Raw genomic sequence first — 18,455 nt, forward strand, 5'->3', positions numbered from 1 at the left:
CTTAATTAGATACTCAAGCTGAACAATTAAGCCGATTAGTTGTTATCGGTCGACTGGATCAGCTGAGCTTTTAATTGGTAAACAGAAAGTGATTAAGGAAAACAATTTAAATGGTTAAGTTACTTGAGATTTTAATTAGTAACAAGATAAATAGTTTTCGATGATTAATAACAATCAGTTGGACGAATGGACAATTTTTGTCTCGCAAAGATAATTAAATGAATAATCTGTTGAAGGAATTACCGGTTTATAATTGTTAACATTAATTTAAATCAATTGAATGATTTAATTTTCTAATTTAGTGTTAGTTTTATGTGTGCTCATGATAATGTTGACAATTTTGATTTAGTGCTTTGTGAGCAAATCATTTGAGTTTAATTATGCACCATTTTTTGTTTGTTTACGTGAAACTGATTTGTTTCAATTAGATGGTACATCAATGAGACAGGTGAGAGAGTGATAAAGAGAGAGAGAGGGAGAGGAGAGAGAGAGAGAGAGATGGGAAAGGTGATAAGAAAGTAAAGGTTGAAGAAAAAAAAATGACAAGACAAGAAAAATGAATCAATATGATCATCTTCTAGTCTGTGGCGGGAAACTTTTTGATTTGATTTCCTCAGTTTGGATAGTTGATCAGTTGTGAGAGGAAAAAAATATGAATTCTTGGTGATATTATTTTGTTTGGTTGAAGGAGTGAAATTATTTTCTCATTAATCCATTTGGTTGATGCAACTTTTAAGTTAATCTTGGATAGGTTGAGAAAATAATTGTAATTTGTGTGTATACTGAGCAAGAGGAAGAAAAATTTGATGAAAATAGAAAGGGATGTTATGGGTGACGGTGTGTGAGTGTGTCTTTTGGTTTGAAACTTGAGAGAGAAAGAGAGAGAGAGAGAGGTGGTCAATGGATCAGAAAAAAATGGATGAAATGGAAGAATAGAATGAGGCAAAAAGTTAATAATAAAGAATAGGAGAAAAAGAAAAGAAAGACAAAGAAACATCCGGATTTTTTTCTGCTGATATAAACCAAGAATAAACGGTGATATAATCCAATGATACAACGAGATTTTATCCAATTGATTACCGCATCTTGTAGGTGTATAATTGGTCGTTAATTTCACTATGTTGCCCATGGAAGTCGACTAATATTTCAAAATCTAGATCTCTCTGTAAAGAAAAGATGTAAACAAATAATGAGATTAGAACATTTTCTTTTTTGAAGGAAAAAGAAGGTAAAAGTAAACTGAAATTCGCATTTACCTTATTATTCTTGTTGGGTTTCATTGAAAAAGTACCATGAATCTGTTCATTTTTGTTGCAGGTAAGTGATTGATCAATGTAGAAAACAGTTTGTTTCCAGTGAGTATAAGCTGCATCCGGTGCTGAAAATGATAGTTGTAAAGATAAAATTAGTTTTAAAGGTGATTTATCATCAATGGAAGGTAATTAAATCAACTTACAAGTTGTAAAACCAGTGGGCTTGTGGCATTTAGTGAATTGGACTGAGAAAAAAGTTACAAAAGCCTGAATATAATCATCTCTTTTCATCACAAGAGTAAACGGAGTTTTGAAACTTAGATCTTCGGGTCGAACGGTGTAGAGATCAACTTCTTTAAGAAGACAATAGGAAGTAACAGTTTGTTTAGGGTCAACAACATCGACTAAAGGTTCTTTAAGAGCAACTTCTCTTATACAGCTCATGTTGAATCCATATACATCTTCCCACCCTGCAAGTTAAACAAATAGGGAGTATTATTATTGGTACAAATTCTCATTAGTCTTTTTCTAAATTAAACTTAATTCAATGTAATTTCACTTACAATTAATCTTATCCTCCTTATATTGTCTATCTTCAATAGCAGTAATGTAAAGTGTTGCACGATCTGGGAACATGAAACCATCTTTTTTCTGAAAGATTGAAAGATAAAATGGATTATAAATGTGAGAACGGAAATTTGGATGAATTTCCTTTTCTACAACGAAATGCTTTCAACTTACCAGCCATTTATCACGAGCATAAATAACAGTGTCCAACATTGACTCATAGAAAAGACAATAGCCCATCCATTCTGAGATGATAATATCGACTTTATCAATGCCCTCTGGAAGCTCAACCTCTTCAACTTTTCCCTTGACTATTGTAATTCTATCGTCGAAACCGTTATCCTTAATTACACGTTCAGCAAGATTAACAATACCAGAGCATTCGATCTGTGGAATAGAATAAAACATTCATGAGTAAAATTCAGCCTCTAAGCACGTTAGAACCTTTTGTCTATACGATGGAACCATTTAAATGGCACTTTTTAACTAAAGTGTGGCAGATTAACCATTGAGATCATACTCGAATCAATACTTACACCGATGACTTTTGCGGCCCCCGCCTTGGCAGCAAACATGGATAATATACCGGTACCACAGCCAATATCAAGAACAATTTTACCCTTGAAAAGGTGCTTGTTATGGAGCATAGAGTTTTTATAAGTAACAGTTCGAACCTCATCTTTCAACATTTCCTCGTGAATTCCAAAATGAGCGTAACTGTCAAAATAATAATCTTTACTGGTCATTTCATCAGGAGCTTTATTAACGATTTCATTGTTATCATCAAGGATCAACACTTCGGCTTCACAAAGATCTTTACCGTCGGTATCACCTCCATTGGCATGATTGGTAACAGCATTGTCAATCTGAGCGGATTCCATAGTACAAGAAACAGTAGAACAACTTTCTCAATAAACTTGGATAAAAAGTATCAATCAGCGATGTTAAAGAGGAAGACAAAGATGAGAGGAACAAAGACAAATAGACAACAAAGAAATGAATTAAATATTACAGAGAGAGAAAGAGAAAAACAAACGGATTAACAGAGAGAAAGAAAAAGATTGGATCACAAGCAGACAATAGAGACACAGAGAAGAAATTGAAACAAAAAGGGACAAAGGAAAATTTAGAGTTCGGCCAGAGAACCGGCTGATTAAAGGGCAAATAGATTAGTAAATGACATTAACGGTTCAAACAATTAGATTAAATTAGAAAGCCGGTTAATTGTTGATTAACTTAACAATAGAAACAAATGATTCTCTTTAAAGAACAACAAACAGCATGTTTCCCTTTGGTTCTCTCGTTTTCTTCAGGGATCTTATAATAATTAAAAGAATAAAAGTTAACTTGAAGATTCGATAAAATTGATTTTCTCTAATTCGAACAATTGATTTTTTAAGATTCGTTTGTTGATTAGTTTTTTTTTTATTCTTTTTGATGGTCTTTAGTTTTTTCTGATGCTTTAATTAAATAATTTAGTGGATTTTGGAAATTTTGAAGGGAAATGGAAAGGGGGTCGTTTTATTTGAATCATTGAGAGCAAATGTAATAACAAAATGGCTCTAAGTCATTGTGACAGTTTTTTGAATGTTTAGTTTGTTTTGATTTGGACAATATGAATTGGTTTTGTTTGAAATTTAAATGAAAAAAAGAATCTGAAAATGAGAGAAAGTGAAAAAGAAAAATGCATATCTGATGGATTTTTTGTTTGGAAGGAAAGTTTTGAGTTTTCGATGGGTTATAAGTTTTTTGATATGAAATTTTATGTCTAAATTATTTAGTTGAAATTGTCCGGGGTTTTAAAGAGTTAGCTCGATGGCGTATTCGTGGTCTGAGATTTTTCTAACAACTTTAATGTCAGCTGGAGTTCCTCTGCCAATTCGATCAGCTAATCTTGTCTCGAAATTCTCAATTTTGTCCATATTGTCAATTCGACATCTTATTCCTTGAGCTGGAATCTTTTCCAAATTAATTTTACTAGGTAACTTGAGTATTTCAGCATTTTTAACCCAGTCTGTATTACCAAAGTCCAAGTAAAAGACGCGACACTTATCACCGTCAACTTCCATGACAACGACTCGGTAAAAATCACCATCTAGTGATAAGAATAGAAAATCGAAATAAAATTAACCATGATTTCAGTAAAGTTCATTGGGATTGAATATTAAAGACTTACCATCGGCTGGTGCTACAGCAAGTAAACCAGGTTTCGGCTCAATATGAACACCTCTTTCTTCAATAGTACCGAGTTCAGCACAAAGCTTCAACATTGAATCATCTAGAAAATTAAATATAAACAAAATAAACAATCAAAAACATTAGCAATGTAATCAAAAGATTACATCATTGATAATTGACTTACTGTTTCCCAAAAGAAAAACAATTGATGGATCATCAACATCATTGTACAACAAAACAGCTTCGTCTTCTTTGATTGATCCCATACTATAGAGATGATAAAAGCTGGCTGGTGTTTTTTGTAAACTCTTCTAGTAATTGGAAGGAATTTTAAAAAAAATAAATTTTAAATGCCAATTTACTTTGAGGAAGGAAAAACGCTCAACAAACCTTATAAGCTTCTCCTGGAGATATATCTTCAACTGGTTTGGGTCGTGGTGGCGAAACTTCAATTGGACTTGGTTTAACTCGAACTGGCTCAATATCATCAGGTTTAGGTTTATTGAAGCCATTTCCCATTTTGTTTTCATTATGGGCTTCTGATCCTCCATGGGTTTTTCCGATCTCGGGAGGTGATGTGCTAAGGTCAGGATTACGACGAATACGAGGTGGGAGAGGCTAATTGTAAATTAAAGGGGTCAAAATGTGTGACAAATATTAGAGAAACTTGTAAATTGATTAACTAAGAGTGTAAAATAAATACCTTTCGAATTTCTTCATAACCCTTGGCTAATCCTTTTTGTACCAATAAGTCATTAAGTTTTTCACCATTTTCACTGATAAGCTCGACTTGATGAACACCATCAAACTCGTTGTAAACCTTACAATTATTATATGGAATTTCAGCTTCATCAGCAATTTGATCTTCAAAAAATTTAGAAGCTTCCCTATTCCAACCGCTTTCGAAAAGTGGCTTAACGAATTTTAACGCACAGTTAACTGCCAGGGCGGGAATCGCAACCATCTCAGGAGGTAAAGGTCGTAAAGCTTCAAAATTAACAATATCTCGATTACCGTAGTCAATAAATTTAACTTCGACCATGTTGTTTTTGAATCCTAGAACTTTAGCTCGGTACCAATATCCATCATGGTCAAAACGGGCAGCACAATAGTTACCAGGTTTGAGTTTATTAGCATCAGGCCATTCATTAGCTTTTTGACAGATTTCAAAAAGCTTTTCTGTAATAGCTTCGGCTTCGGGTGTGTCCACAGCTCTTTGAACAAAAAAGTCTGATGGATTGTAACAGAAAGAGAAAACTACCTCGGTAATAGTGTTAAATTCAAGTTTTGTTTCCCTGATGTGGTTAACTTCATTGTTCAAGGAGATTTTGATTCTGGGTGTAATAATTTTGTTGGGTTCTTGGATGAAATTCGCCGGATTAATGATTCGTCCCACATTGTTATCAGAATAGATAGTTCTCTGGATTACTTTTTGAGGAGATGGTAGTTTAGCTGGAGGTGAAACCTCTGGGACTTTTGCTTTATGATATTCTTTGACTTCAGCTTTCTTGACTTCATAACTTTCCGTTGGTTTAACCTCTTGTTTTATCTCAGATTTGGGTGGGTTAGAAGGGATTGGTTTAGTTTGGACCTTTTCTTCCACTTTGGTTACTTTAGGGGCAACCTCAACCTTTGGAGATAAAGGTTGCTTCTTGATAGTGGTAAGTTTGGTGATAATATTGGATTCATCAGATAAATGAGAATCTCCATTAGAAAGATTTGACTGAGGGGAACATTTTTTACGATGAGAAAGCCAATCTAAAGATTGACATCGTAGTCCACAGTAAGAGGTAGTTTGACATCTTGAGCAGACAACAAATTTCCCATCCTTGGTACAGCAATAAGAACAGGCAACAGAAAAACTTTGAGGTAAATCTTGGAAAGGATCGATAACAATTTCCTCTGATGCAATAAAGTGAACATGTCGAATTAGAGGTTCAGCCGTACAAACTTGACACATTTCATCTCGAGTAGAAAGAATTTTAAACAAATTCTCAACAGCACAAAGATTATTGACTAATTCTCCCATTTTGTTAAGTGGTCTGGCCAAAGCTCGCAAGTGTTTAGCAAGTTCCGCACGTTGTTCACGCTTTTAAAAGTCAAAGAACACACACAATTTCAAATAAAAAGTAAAGAAAATAATGACAATAGATAAAATTATATCACCTGAAGAAAATAGAAGAGAATTTAATCTTACCTGTATTAGATCTTTTTTATTTTCAAAATCTTCTTCGTCAGCAGCAAGTGTAACTCGCAAGTGCAACGGTGGTCGGTTGTTTAAAGCTTGAATCGCAGTAGTAGCGTCAGTTATCGATCTGACTTGTAAAATGCTATAACATTTATAAAGGTAAGAAAATATGAGAATTAACTTGACATGTAAGAGTAAAAAATCTCAAATGAGAACAACTAATAAGAAGTGAAAGTGGACACAAGGAAAGAAGAAGAAGAAGAGAATAAATGAGATAAGAGAAACAAAGACCACTTGTGGAAAAGCTTTTAAATTCTACAAAACGAATTCAAGAGAAGATAGACTTTGCATAAGAGCGATAAAGAAAATATTCCAATAGATAAATACGACAGATATAATAATCTCAAAATAAGATTATGATGAAAAAGACAATAAAAATGGCCGTTTAATTAAAATGGAGGGATAGGAAAGAAAAGAAGAATAGAAATAGATTCAAAATGGAGGGAAGAGATTTTGTTTTTTAATAATTCTTATAATGTACTTACGCTTTGTTTAAACCTTTCGATGGTAGGAGCTTGCAAGTGATCGGAAACACGTTAACTAATTTAAAAGCGCGAATGAGACCTTCCTGTTAGATGGAAGACAATGTTATAGAAAAGAGAATTAGTGATGAAATGATTAAAGAAAATGAAAAAACGATCATTTAAACAGAAAGAGACAGAGAGAAAGTGAAAGAGATGTTAAGACGCTGATTAAGATGGGCAAGTGATCGTCAGTTGAATGATGTAAAGCTGTTAATCGGTTGATGGTTTAAATAAGGTAATTGTCATGGTTAATTTTAAATTAAACCAATTACTGTGTTAGAGGGAGATAAACAAAGTTAGAAGTAAGGAGCAAAGAGAGAGAGAGAGAGAGAGAGAGAGACCGAAAGAGTTTAAAAAGAAAGACAATTCAAATGATGTAATAAGACAATTAAGTTAATCCATCAGTAACTTACCCTTTTTAAATCCTCTGGTATGTTTTCAACAAGGATATGAAGAGGAGGCTTAGTACCGTTTCTGTGTGAATTTAATTTTCCAATCAAAAGGAGAACAAAAGAAAAATAAATTAATACAATCACATGAAGAAGAGAAAATAATCAATTGGATTAGAAAAGCTTCTACTTACTGTACATCAGGTATGGCGAATCCTGGACCACCGAAATAGTTACTATTCAATGTTTTCACATAATCTTCACCCATCGGATCAAAACCATCGAAAATTTCGGAACCGTCAAGATCCATGATTAGAGAATTATAAAGAATTAGAAGACTAATTAACTTAACGAATAAAGAAAAACAAAGAGAAAAAAGAAAAGTGATGTTCACTCAAAGAGAAACACTAACAAAGTGAATGCGAAGAAGCTTCAAGAATATTGGAAAAGAGAATAGAATTTATTTTTTGTTCTACAAAGAGAATAGAAAACCAAGTGAACAAGAGAAAAGAAATAAACAAAATGGTTCTTTAAATGTGATTCCAGTTAATTAAATTGATTCTAAAATGGAAAACAATTTAATTCTTATCTGTTAATTATCTTGGAAAATCTATTAACTCGAGATGATCAGTTTTCCATATTTAATGTAAACAAAATGGAGAGAGAAAAAAAATTCTAGTTTAACATTTACTTTGGTTTCTTAATTGTTTGTAAATTGTTTCTGCCAATTTTTTCCTCTCATAAGGTCAACAATTAATTGATTTAAACTCTTCACAATTTGATGAATGACTAAATTAACAAGAGATAAATAATAATTACAAGTAGTGTTGATCAATTGACCGAAGAGTAAGAATCAATATTGGCTTGAAATCTTTAACCGATTCTGTTGATTTTGGTTTAATCATCTTGAGAAAATTGTAATTTAAAAGATGGACAATTTTAACAATTTAATTTGATTAATGAGTTTTTTTGGTTTAATTTTTGAAGACTGGATTGATTATTGCAATTTTGTTTGATTTGGCAAATTGTTTTGTAGTTTGATTTTTGGTTTCTCGTCTTGTCTAATTATAACAATTTACTAGATAAATACAAGATAATTAGACACTGTCGACATGAAGATAAGGTGGAATTGCGGTTGGTTGAAGGTCGTGATGTTGCTTTGGCCTTGGAACATCAAATTGACCGCTAATTGTGTCGGAGCTTTGACGCCTTTTCCGTTTTCGATGGCATAGTGAGCATATGATGATCAAAAATAAAATTGTTCCAACCGTAATCATCGCAACCATCATTAATTTGTTCACTTCGGTCACTCTAATACCTGAGAGAAAGATGAAGAGATGCTAAAGGTTAGAATGATGTTTTTTAAATGTTTAATTGGACTTACAATTATCTTCGTCGATTTGATCGTAAAAGCCACAATTAGGAGCTCCATTGCATTTCATATCATTAGATACACAGTAACCACTTTTTGGACATTGGAGGGCATCGCAACTTGTCCCGTCATCTTTAATCTCGGACCAAACAGCTTCAAATCCTCGAGCTCCAACAGCAGTATCAGTGATTAGAAAACTGTTTAAGATTAGAATAAGAAGAAAATGTAAATAATAATCTTGATAAATATTCAAAATCACTCACGATATTTTGATGATATTTGTTGTTGAAATTACATCTTGAGTATCATTTTCCAAGCCAACACCACATAGTTCCATTGGTGATCTATTTAAATCGGACCAAACTCTGAGAACTGCAGTTGGACAACCTCGTTCTAATTTCGTTTAGAGATGATTGAAATAAGATTTTAATTTTTTTATACCATTTATATACTCAGAACTTACCTTTCATTGAGCCTTCGATAATTAAATTAAGAAAAGTGAGAAGTATTTTATGATTTGGTTTAACAGTAATAAACCAATTGCAGTTTAATTTCTGTGGTCGGTATTTTTCAGGATAACCTGGACTTTTAATGTAACCAAATAATGAGCCCGTTATGTTACCTCCACAATCTGGTAGGGGAGAAAAAGTTCAATCAGATTAGAGGGAATAAAGTTTTCTTTCGATATTAAATTACCTGATTTAATTTTCTTTCTAGGAATGAAATGATAATTGGCCAAGAATCCACTTGATGTATCAGTTCCGTCGGTTTTCATGACAACTTTTAACATGGTAACACCGATTGGAGTAACATAGGGACCTGGAGCGGAATAGACACAATATCGGCCGATTTTTTGTTCTCGTCCCGATAAATGTATTTCATACATTTCAAGATAATCTTCTTGGCAGGCAGCATCATAACCCAAAATTAGGTCACTATTTTTTTTCATGTTAAACTCAACAAATGTTATTTCAATTTGTTCCCCTGGTAAACCAATGAACCAATATTCACAATGGGTTATCGGTGGGTAACTACTTGGATGTCGAGGTGAATTGAAGACTCCCTTTTTAATTGATTCACTAGAATATTTAAATTTACATCCGGGAGGTTCAGGAGTTCCGGGTATGCGATAGTCGGGAAGGAAAGTATAACGTCCCTTGAAACCTTGACCCTGTGTAAGACCCGAACTAAAGACAACAATTAAAGTAGGTCCATCTGATTCAACAGGAGAAGGTAATTTGTCAGTTCCACAAAAAACATAATCAGGTTCTTCCATTGATTCAGATGTTGTATAGACACGGACATTTGCATCACCACATCTAAAGAGATTATGGAAGAGTAAATTAAATAGTTATTCTTGCGAAATTAGGAATTCACATTTATCCAAACTTACTCATTAATTGCTTCAGTATCATCTATTGCACCCATTAAATTAATCGAATCACTGATTCCAATAGAGCCACTAAGTGGAATTGAAAGAGCTCCGTTTACTTTTAACTTTTCTTTAACAATTGGGATCTCAAATTTTTCGAATTCAAGTCTAATCTTTTCTAAATGTTGTTCATCTTGGATTCCGTAAATGTGATATTTACAAATTATATTGGAATGATAAAGGAATGGATAATTTGGTGAATAAATTGTTCCATTATTTTCTTTTCGAGATAATATCTTCTGGTCACATTCTGTACCACGAATATGCTCTCCATCGTTTTTACCAATAAAACCTAAAGATTGGATGCAATAATTAACTCTGATTATTTTAAGAAATTCAAATTAAGAATGTGAAAATTTTCGATAACCAACCTAAATTGACGAATCGTTCAGAGAATTCAAACCACCCGATAAAACCTCGATTCTCATGAGCTGCACTCCGAGGTAAAGTAGTAAATGTGACCATAAGATTTTCACCCGATGAATATAAAACTAAATTTCGTTTTTGTCCACAATAAGTACCAATTAAAGGGTCATCTTTACTGCTACCATCGTAAACATGGATTTGATCAAATGGACAACTGTCAAGAGGAAAAAAGCAAAACAAAAATAAAGATTAATAGATAGAATAAAATTTGATCAACTGTGTGAAACACATACTGAGGTCCACCATAGAGTAGATCAAAGTCCATGAATTCGACTCGTACCCGTTGACCTTTGCGTCCGAAAAATTGATATTGGCATTTAAGATTTTTGGGATAAACTCCAGGATAAGTTGGGGATAAAAATTGACCCTCTCGTTTTTTGTCACTAAAAATAGTGTAACTACAAATCTCTCGAGGTGCTGGAGTACCAGCAATGAAAGGTGCTGAAAGGGAGAGAGAAAGAGAGGTGAAAAATAGACAAAAAGAATTAGAAATCTTTCCAATCAAAACACTCTTAATTTACATAATGATGAATAGGAGGAAAAAAGTTCCAAAAGAAATTCTAATTAATGAGAAAATAAGCTCTTGACAAGATTTCTAATTGGGATTTTCTCCCTCTCATCAACACATCCTCATTGTCTGCATCACTTGCTCTCATTTTAATTTCTTTCTTTTTTTTTCATTGTTTCCTTCTGACATCTCTTAATTTCACCTGACAATTAACAATTTGCTAATTAATTCAAATAATTATCCTTAAAATAATGTTTCTCCATTGAGATATGACAGGAAAAGATGAAGACGGAGCAATACAATAGATGTAAATAAATTTAGATGTACATGTCAAGTTAATGACAGGTTAATGTTAATTATAATTTGTGACTTACTTGCATCAATAAATTCATATGTTCCATTAAAGATATTTTGATTAGACAAAGGTTTGTCTGTGTGAAAGCTCAATACTAAGGTTTGATAAAGAGAAACCCGATCTCGAGGAACCGACCGACCACAATATCTACCACTAAATGGTGTAACAATTAAATCTTGATTAGGATCCTCTGATTCGGTGTAAACATCCAAATATTCATGGTTACAGCTAGAAAAGAAAAATTGAAAGAAAAAGGAGAGAAAATAAATCAAATTAACGATAAATCAATGGAAAAGATAAAAAGAAATAAACTAATCACAATGTTTACATTTCTATAGAAAAATAAAATACTTACTCTGGGGGAGAACCACGTAGATCAAAGTGATTAAATTTCACATGAATCCGTTCATTTTCCGAAGCAATAAATGTATAAGTACATGATCGAGTCTATTTTCAAAGAGAATAATCAATTTAAATTGTTATAGAAAATTTCTTAAACTAATTAACTTACGTGATTTTGATTATTCTCTATAGTTGGTGATATAAAGGTTCCATTTTTTGGAGCATCAGGATTACTTATTATCATCTGATCACATCCTTTGGTTACCATGGAGAAAGAAATAAAGATGGAAATAAAAATTATTCTTCTAATCATGATTACACAATTATCTCTTCTCATTAATCACTTCACTTGAACAATTAAATCAAATTATTCTCTAGTCAAGTTAAATCTTTCATTTTAGATTCTTCAACTTGACTCCTTTGGGCACATAAACATATTCACTTTTAGAGTTAAATTGTAGACAAAATAATGGAAACACCGAGAAGACAATGTATCCATACTGAAGATCCAATGGTGACTCCAAGCTACAAAGTATTAGAACATTTCGATCTCGATTTTGTTTCGATTTTCTTTCCTTTCTCTTCTCTGTCTTTTTTTCTTTCGTTTTTCCATTTAAAAGAAACAAGAAGAGAAGAAAAATTTTTTCTTCTTTTCCTTGCAAAAAGTAACAAAGAAAATCGACAGATGGAGTTACCGATCAAAGAGAATAGAAAATTAGAAAAGTTCGAATTCGAATTCGAATTTAATTTTCATTCTCTTTTCGGTTAATTGTGATTTTTTTCGTTCTTCTTTTTGATTAGTTGTTTTTGTTGATTTTTTTAAAGTTTAGTTTTTTTTATTGTTATATTAGAATTATTTGTTTGTTCAACTATTTGCTGTGAGCCAAAAGGATGAATAATAGCAACGATATTTATGAGATCGATTGTATTGAAGATGAGATTCAATTTGATGAAGATCGTCAAGTGATTGAAAGTGTGACGAATCATTTATTGAATAGTGTGGAGGGACAATTTGATGACGATTCAAGTGATATTAATTGTTTGACTGGTGGACTTATTAAGGAAGAGAATGATAATGATGATGGTTATATTATTCTTGGTGATGAAAATGATAATGATGTTATTTTTGTTGATAGTACGCAACAATCTCAGGAACGAAAAATTTCATATGCGTCCACTGGTTCACAAACATGTTCATCATATACGTCTACCTGTTCACAAACGTATTCATCTTATTCATCGTATACTGATTATACTTCATCTCAGGAGAAAGATAAATTTTCACCACCTTGGAGTAAACGTCTTGTTTATGAGGAGGAAAGTCTAAAATTTTTGGCCATGAGAAAAGAAAAACAAATGAAAGAACGAAAGTGGAGAAGCTTCGTTCAAAAACATTGGCCCTCCGAAGAAAAATTTAAAAAAAGACACAGAAATTCAAAGTGAGACAAAAATTGTACATAATGAACATCGCGGGTTTTTAATCTTCTCGGTTACTCTTCATTTTTGTTTTCTCTCCACTCACCAGCTGAGCTGTTCAACACACGTGAAGAAAACAAAGTCTATAAAATTTTCTCTTCTCTTCAATTCTCTTACTGTTTACCCTATTTATTATATTGTGTAAATATTTCAATTGTCTTCCACCTACAAATATGTTCAGCAATCAAGCGAAGTTATTTTTCCCTCAGTTTCGATTATGTGTAAAATACCTTCATCAACAACCAGTTTTCTCTGCTCATCAAAAAGAGTCACAATCATCATCCTCAACTTTCCCTAACCATCATGTTTATCAAAATATTTATCCTTGGAATCGATTGGAACAATTTGTTGACCATCTATTAAGTCAAACCTTATATTCTGATAATGATATTATTGCAATTGCCAAACCATTTGGAGTTGGTATCTACAATCCATATGATAAGTCAAACCTTCCCGATAAAATTGAACCAAATATTTTTGGTGATCCCAGATATTGTATTGCTGACGCTTTGGAGACTCTTTCAGAAAAATTGAATACTCCTGATCTGTCAATATGTATCACTGAAAATCGTATAGTCAGTGGTATTATTGTGCTGGCCAAGTCTTCCAAGGGCTCAAAACGTACTAAAGATGCGTATCTAAGAGGAAAAATGGCCAAAGATCAAGTATTCACCTTCCATTGTTTAACCCACGGCCCACCGATGATGAAAGAACCAATTGTTGAGGAAATTGTTGCCATTCAAGAGATTTGTGTAAATGAAAACACCAAACAGAAAGAACCAGAGATAATCTACAATTTAAGCAAATCACAAATACGCAGGCGAGATGAAATCAGAAGAATAAAGGCAATTCTCAAAGTATTGGACTACAATTCGAGTTTAAATGTGGCCTTAGTCGAGATAAGTTGTAATCGAACCAATTATCATTTCGTCAGATGTTATTTAGCAAGTAGAGCTTGCTATATATTGGGTAAGTTATTTGTTTCAATTAAAAATCAATTCGTTTCTAAATAAGACTAACCATTTTCCATTATTATTTTCCAGGTGATTCAAGATTTTCACGTCGAGTTGGTCATATTTTAGGTGTACCATATTCCCTCAGAGCAGCAAATATGAAACCACGAGAAGAAAGTTTAACTAATGGAATACGAAAAATTTTAGACGTACCCAAAAACAAATCAATTCCGTTAATGATACATCAAGTCAAATTATCATTGACAAATTATACAAAAAATACCGATTTAACCATAGAAAATTATACTTATCCAAAACACTTTAATTGGACAATGAACAAACTTTTGACAACAAAATATCAATAAAATAGTAATTGTTTCCAAATTATAAATTACACATTGTCTCATCTTTTCCTTTCCGTCCATATTAAACACTAATGGTGACCATTTCCTCTTCGTCGCTTTCAACAGCCATTTCTTCCTCTTCTTGACTATTCTCACTTTCATCTTCCATTTCATCTTCAAATCGAACAATAACTTTACTTTTCTCTTTCCTTCTCTCCCTTTTCATTCCAGCAGCAGGAGATTTGATGAGGGCGAGATCTCGTTTAACCTCTTTGATATCTCTTTCCTTTTCAATAGCATTTGCCTTTCGAAGACGTTTCATGATAAATTCAGATTCCCTTCTCCTTCGTATCTCTGTAACCCTTTTCATGGCATCAATAGTCTTTAACCATAATTCACGATTATATTTCATTGGAGTGTCTCGTCTCTTTTCAAATTCAAATGCTGGATCATTAACAAGCTCCTTTCCAGCAGCTTTTCGATAAGCTTTTGTCCATTTGGTTTTCCTAGGATTCTTTTTCTGATTAAATCGTCGCCTACATTTACTCCTACAAAATCGAAAAAGCTATAATCCAATAAAAGAAAGAAAAAGATAAAGATAAAATTCACCAACAAAATTAAAAAGAGAATTTAAATCATTACAAAAGAGAAAGAACCACGTGAAAGAGAGAGAATGGAAAAAGAAACAACTTACCTTACAATCATTCCTAACGAATTGAATTCCATGCCCTGGATAGACAGGAGAAGAACAGAAATAACAACGTTCAACCCTCATAATGTGAAGGAAAAAAACTCAAATAAACAACAGGTCGAAGGTTAAATTAATCAACAATAATGATCAACAATTAAAATCTAATTTAAACCAAAATAAAATGTTAAAAGACAGAAAATTGACTTTTCTATACAAAACCATGTTCTCTTCTTGTGGCTCCATCTCCTGGTTGGATTAACAAAAATTCGAAAATAAAGCGACGTCTGTTGGGTAGAGTTTCAACTATTTACAATTCTATTTCTCTTTTTCTGTTATTATTGTTCATTCTTTCATCTTATCAAGTAAAAAATGGTAAATTTCAATTTCTTATCTCGATTTATTATTTTAATTCTAAATTCTTCTAATGAAATGGTATAATTTTGCTTATTCTCTTTAGGCCCCACCAAGATCTCGACCACCACTTCATAGTAATGACAAAAAGAAATTGGATATGTGGTATGTTAAATACCGAGGTAAGTAACCATAAGTTGAATATGATTTTCTTTAGGTTTTCTTTTCTTTTTTTTCTTTTTGAGAAAAAGAAACAAGGTCAAATCATTTGCCGATTGGTAACAAAACAGAATCAATGGTGTAGAAAAAATAATTAGCACGATTGTTTGTTTTTCACTATACTTTTACTTACACTAATCAGCACGAGATTAATTTGTTCTTTTTTTCTTCTTCTCTCCTTTTTCTCTTCTCCCCACAGATCCACATGACTCAGATAAAATTACCTCAGATGGAATAATTAAATTTTTACAAGAATTACAATTAGAACCGGCTGATGTTAAAGTATTAATATTCGCCTGGAAATGTAAAGCTAAGGAACAATGTATGTTCACACGAGATGAATTTTTCACGGGTCTAATAGATTGTGGAGCAGATAATGTGGAGAAATTAAGTCAACGGTTGATGGCTCTTGAGAAAGAATTGAGGAAAGATGTCTCCAAATTTAAGGATCTTTACTATTTTACCTTTAATTATGCCAAGAATGAGGGTCAGAAAAGTTTAGACTTGGAAATTGCTCTGGCCTATTGGAATATTTTCTTTAACTCGGATCCCTTTCCATCAACCACAAACGCCGGTCCAAGTGGTAACCTTTCTAGGTCATCTAATAGTCAAGTACCTATTGGAATAGTTCCCTTTAGATTATTACCTTTATGGTCTTATTATCTTAAAAATCATTACCAAAGGTCAATAAGTCGAGATACATGGAATCTTTTATTGGACTTTATCTGTCTCATTAAGGATGATTTGTCTAATTACGACGAAGAAGGAGCTTGGCCTGTTCTATTGGATAGTTTTGTCGAATGGGTTAGAAAGGGAAACCATCAAAATGTCCAATAACAATCAAAAAAACACATCACTAGGAACATCAAATCAACAACAACAACAAAATAAATCTAATTGTGTAAAAAAAATCGTAAATTTGATTATCATCATGATGCATCAAGAGAAGAAGAAAAAACCAGAGATAAACAATAACATCAAACAAATCATATCTTCTAATTAAAGTCACATCAACACCATTAAAGATCCAAGAGAAATGAGAGAAGATGAACATTAATCATCCTCATTAAAAGCCCTTAATTAACAATCAAAAGGAACAATAATCCAATCAACAAACGAGAAGAACAAAAAAAAAGATTTAACAAAATTAACCCTGTGATGAATTGAACGAAGGTTTAATTTCTTTTCCTTTCAGATTGATTATCAGTTCAAATTAATTTTCTCCTTACAATTTATTTTCTTTGTTTTAATTACTCTTTTGTTCCAATATTTTGTTTTCTTACCTTTTTCTCTCTTTCACCTTCATCATTTTTTTGCTCTTCGATTGATAATCAATGATGACAAAGGAACCGAAAAAAAAATGAATAAATTTCCAATTGGTTTTATTATTGGTTAATTGTCAACTTCAATTTATTTTTTACTCTACTTTTAGTTACTCTCATTTTTCCATATTTTATGTTTTATCCTTGATTTTAAGAGAGAGAGATTGAGAGAGAGAGAGAAAAGGGCCTGGGTTTTGAGTTTCTTTTTTTGATTTAAACTTAATTGTTGGTGTGTAAACCCTAAAATAATAAGATGGTGATGGTAAATTGGGTTATATCGGCTAGAGGTTGTATTTAATTTTTCTGGTTGAGGAGAGTAAATAACTTAAAAAGCGAAAAGAATCAAAAAGGCCATCATAAGACAGAAAAGACCCATAGCCTCGGAAAGGGCGAAACCAAGGATAGCATATTGGAAAAGTTGTGCCTTGAGAGATGGATTACGAGCGTAACCAATGATTAAACTACCGAAGACTGAACCAATACCAGCTCCTGATCCAGCAACACCAACGGTGGCAGCTCCAGCACCAATGAACTTGGCGGCGGAGTCAATGTCATTTCGGATTGAACTAGTGTGAATTGGTCTGATTGCAGAAAGAGCAGGAAGGGATGAAAGAGTTTGCATTGGTTTCATCTCTTGCTTCATCTGAACTGGACTGCTGAAACTAGAGCTACCACTGATGATGGAGCTTAAGGGTCGAACCATACCTCGGTTAGCAGACATAACCTGAAAATAAAATAAAAAAACATGGAGAGAAAGAGAAAGAGAAAGACAAGTATAATTAGAGATAAGAGGGGAAAAATTGAGATTATCAAGATAGAAAGAAAAAAGTATAGAGGAAAAAAAAAGAAACAAGGTGGATTAAAGAAAAAGAGAGGTCACCCCAGAATAGGAAAAGGTCATTGAAGGAAAAGATAACAAATAGAATAAATGAGAAGATAAATTGGACCAACGAATTAAAATAAAAATAATAAAACAACACCAAAAGGCCATCATCATGGAAAAGATCATAAAAACAAAAAAAGAGACAAATATAGAGAAAAAAAAGGAACACGGAGAAAGGAGAAAAAAGAAAGGAAAGGAAAAATAGAAAGGCCAGAAAGACTAAGAGAATAGAATATTGAATGAGAATTGGAATTTGTTAAAACTTACCATTGCTCTGGAGAGAAGTGAAGGTGCTGCACAAAGGAAAACCATTTTTACTAATTAAATTGAGTAAATTAACCTTTTGATTAAGTTAACAATTAACAAATAAGGAGAGAAATTAAAAATTAGATTTAACCTTAAGGACAGAAAGAAATCTAATCAACACACACCGGGGTAGAGGAGAGACACAAGTAGTAACCAGAAATACCAGACAAGCCACAAGGTTAACTCAATGACTCTCATCCAGTTACAGTTTCTTATTATATATTATGCGAATTGGTCACTGGCTCCATCTACCGAATGGAAATCCTACTAATCAGGAGAAACCCGAATGAATGAAATTGAGTTTCTCTCACAACCA

At 32.7% G+C, this 18,455-nt stretch overlaps 7 protein-coding genes across 9 annotated transcripts; 2 read left to right on the forward strand and 5 right to left on the reverse strand.

The window, feature by feature from the left end:
- Positions 1-338: 338 nt before the first annotated feature.
- Positions 339-3,117, reverse strand: LOC128398249 (protein arginine N-methyltransferase 1-like). Its single transcript, XM_053359080.1, has 6 exons — positions 2,357-3,117; positions 1,995-2,207; positions 1,817-1,904; positions 1,457-1,723; positions 1,257-1,378; positions 339-1,163 (listed from the first exon to the last, which is right to left on the reverse strand). The coding sequence occupies exons 1-6, from the start codon at positions 2,699-2,701 to the stop codon at positions 1,077-1,079; spliced, it is 1,122 nt and encodes a 373-aa protein (XP_053215055.1). The 5' UTR covers positions 2,702-3,117; the 3' UTR covers positions 339-1,076.
- Positions 3,118-3,312: 195 nt separating this feature from the next.
- LOC128398243 (uncharacterized) lies at positions 3,313-7,642 on the reverse strand. 2 transcript variants are annotated; one of them, XM_053359073.1, is made up of 9 exons: positions 7,354-7,642; positions 7,184-7,244; positions 6,732-6,814; positions 6,196-6,328; positions 4,702-6,087; positions 4,389-4,616; positions 4,183-4,306; positions 3,997-4,098; positions 3,313-3,915 (listed from the first exon to the last, which is right to left on the reverse strand). In XM_053359073.1, the coding sequence occupies exons 1-9, from the start codon at positions 7,467-7,469 to the stop codon at positions 3,620-3,622; spliced, it is 2,529 nt and encodes an 842-aa protein (XP_053215048.1). In that variant the 5' UTR covers positions 7,470-7,642; the 3' UTR covers positions 3,313-3,619. The 2 variants fall into 2 exon arrangements, with proteins under 2 accessions (XP_053215048.1, XP_053215047.1); XM_053359072.1 differs by having other exon boundaries at positions 4,183-4,309; positions 7,354-7,637.
- Positions 7,643-8,105: 463 nt separating this feature from the next.
- On the reverse strand, positions 8,106-12,216 carry LOC128398242 (cubilin-like). Of its 2 annotated transcripts, XM_053359070.1 has the most exons (11): positions 11,764-12,216; positions 11,608-11,699; positions 11,272-11,480; positions 10,623-10,830; positions 10,335-10,543; positions 9,925-10,255; positions 9,228-9,850; positions 8,995-9,162; positions 8,795-8,924; positions 8,544-8,728; positions 8,106-8,477 (listed from the first exon to the last, which is right to left on the reverse strand). In XM_053359070.1, the coding sequence occupies exons 1-11, from the start codon at positions 11,929-11,931 to the stop codon at positions 8,257-8,259; spliced, it is 2,544 nt and encodes an 847-aa protein (XP_053215045.1). In that variant the 5' UTR covers positions 11,932-12,216; the 3' UTR covers positions 8,106-8,256. The 2 variants fall into 2 exon arrangements, with proteins under 2 accessions (XP_053215045.1, XP_053215046.1); XM_053359071.1 differs by lacking the exons at positions 11,608-11,699; positions 11,764-12,216 and having other exon boundaries at positions 10,670-10,830; positions 11,272-11,442.
- A 244-nt stretch (positions 12,217-12,460) lies between these two features.
- LOC128385548 (uncharacterized) lies at positions 12,461-16,673 on the forward strand. The gene is made up of 5 exons (XM_053344420.1): positions 12,461-13,033; positions 13,252-14,039; positions 14,114-14,232; positions 15,516-15,591; positions 15,828-16,673. The coding sequence occupies exons 1-5, from the start codon at positions 12,486-12,488 to the stop codon at positions 16,463-16,465; spliced, it is 2,169 nt and encodes a 722-aa protein (XP_053200395.1). The 5' UTR covers positions 12,461-12,485; the 3' UTR covers positions 16,466-16,673.
- On the forward strand, positions 13,174-14,414 carry LOC128398250 (mitochondrial mRNA pseudouridine synthase RPUSD3-like). Its single transcript, XM_053359082.1, has 2 exons — positions 13,174-14,039; positions 14,114-14,414. Exons 1-2 carry the CDS (start codon positions 13,244-13,246, stop codon positions 14,386-14,388), a joined length of 1,071 nt encoding a protein of 356 aa, XP_053215057.1. The 5' UTR covers positions 13,174-13,243; the 3' UTR covers positions 14,389-14,414.
- Positions 14,325-15,255, reverse strand: LOC128398252 (probable ribosome biogenesis protein RLP24). The gene is made up of 2 exons (XM_053344237.1): positions 15,062-15,255; positions 14,325-14,932 (listed from the first exon to the last, which is right to left on the reverse strand). The coding sequence occupies exons 1-2, from the start codon at positions 15,140-15,142 to the stop codon at positions 14,450-14,452; spliced, it is 564 nt and encodes a 187-aa protein (XP_053200212.1). The 5' UTR covers positions 15,143-15,255; the 3' UTR covers positions 14,325-14,449.
- Positions 16,674-16,993: 320 nt separating the features above from the next.
- On the reverse strand, positions 16,994-18,326 carry LOC128385382 (ATP synthase lipid-binding protein, mitochondrial-like). Its single transcript, XM_053344238.1, has 2 exons — positions 18,101-18,326; positions 16,994-17,674 (listed from the first exon to the last, which is right to left on the reverse strand). The coding sequence occupies exons 1-2, from the start codon at positions 18,143-18,145 to the stop codon at positions 17,276-17,278; spliced, it is 444 nt and encodes a 147-aa protein (XP_053200213.1). The 5' UTR covers positions 18,146-18,326; the 3' UTR covers positions 16,994-17,275.
- Between the last annotated feature and the right edge of the window lie 129 nt (positions 18,327-18,455).

This window comes from Panonychus citri, unplaced genomic scaffold (genome assembly GCF_014898815.1).
Source record: "Panonychus citri isolate SS breed McGregor unplaced genomic scaffold, ASM1489881v1 Contig00049, whole genome shotgun sequence".
Classification (NCBI taxonomy): domain Eukaryota; kingdom Metazoa; phylum Arthropoda; class Arachnida; order Trombidiformes; family Tetranychidae; genus Panonychus; species Panonychus citri.

Bases quoted from the DNA above. Each gene is read 5' to 3' on its own strand.
- LOC128398249 (XM_053359080.1), bottom strand. From the start codon at position 2,701: ATGGAATCCGCTCAGATTGACAATGCTGTTACCAATCATGCCAATGGA. The intron at 1,905-1,994 runs GTAAGTTGAAAG...TCAATCTTTCAG, and splicing joins ATGCTCGTGATAAATGGCTG to AAAAAAGATGGTTTCATGTT. The intron at 1,164-1,256 runs GTAAATGCGAAT...TTTTCTTTACAG, and splicing joins AACCCAACAAGAATAATAAG to AGAGATCTAGATTTTGAAAT.
- LOC128398243 (XM_053359072.1), bottom strand. From the start codon at position 7,469: ATGGATCTTGACGGTTCCGAAATTTTCGATGGTTTTGATCCGATGGGT. The intron at 7,245-7,353 runs GTAAGTAGAAGC...AAATTCACACAG, and splicing joins TTCGCCATACCTGATGTACA to AAACGGTACTAAGCCTCCTC. The intron at 4,617-4,701 runs GTATTTATTTTA...ATTTACAATTAG, and splicing joins GTTATGAAGAAATTCGAAAG to CCTCTCCCACCTCGTATTCG.
- LOC128398242 (XM_053359070.1), bottom strand. From the start codon at position 11,931: ATGAGAAGAGATAATTGTGTAATCATGATTAGAAGAATAATTTTTATT. The intron at 10,544-10,622 runs GTATGTGTTTCA...TCCTCTTGACAG, and splicing joins CTACTCTATGGTGGACCTCA to TTGTCCATTTGATCAAATCC. The intron at 8,729-8,794 runs GTGAGTGATTTT...AATCTTAAACAG, and splicing joins ACAAATATCATCAAAATATC to TTTTCTAATCACTGATACTG.
- LOC128385548 (XM_053344420.1), top strand. From the start codon at position 12,486: ATGAATAATAGCAACGATATTTATGAGATCGATTGTATTGAAGATGAG. The intron at 13,034-13,251 runs GTGAGACAAAAA...AAATATGTTCAG, and splicing joins AAAAGACACAGAAATTCAAA to CAATCAAGCGAAGTTATTTT. The intron at 15,592-15,827 runs GTAAGTAACCAT...TTCTCCCCACAG, and splicing joins GTGGTATGTTAAATACCGAG to ATCCACATGACTCAGATAAA.
- LOC128398250 (XM_053359082.1), top strand. From the start codon at position 13,244: ATGTTCAGCAATCAAGCGAAGTTATTTTTCCCTCAGTTTCGATTATGT. The intron at 14,040-14,113 runs GTAAGTTATTTG...ATTATTTTCCAG, and splicing joins TAGAGCTTGCTATATATTGG to GTGATTCAAGATTTTCACGT.
- LOC128398252 (XM_053344237.1), bottom strand. From the start codon at position 15,142: ATGAGGGTTGAACGTTGTTATTTCTGTTCTTCTCCTGTCTATCCAGGG. The intron at 14,933-15,061 runs GTAAGTTGTTTC...ATTGGATTATAG, and splicing joins TCGTTAGGAATGATTGTAAG to CTTTTTCGATTTTGTAGGAG.
- LOC128385382 (XM_053344238.1), bottom strand. From the start codon at position 18,145: ATGGTTTTCCTTTGTGCAGCACCTTCACTTCTCTCCAGAGCAATG. The intron at 17,675-18,100 runs GTAAGTTTTAAC...TTTTATTTTCAG, and splicing joins CACTTCTCTCCAGAGCAATG to GTTATGTCTGCTAACCGAGG.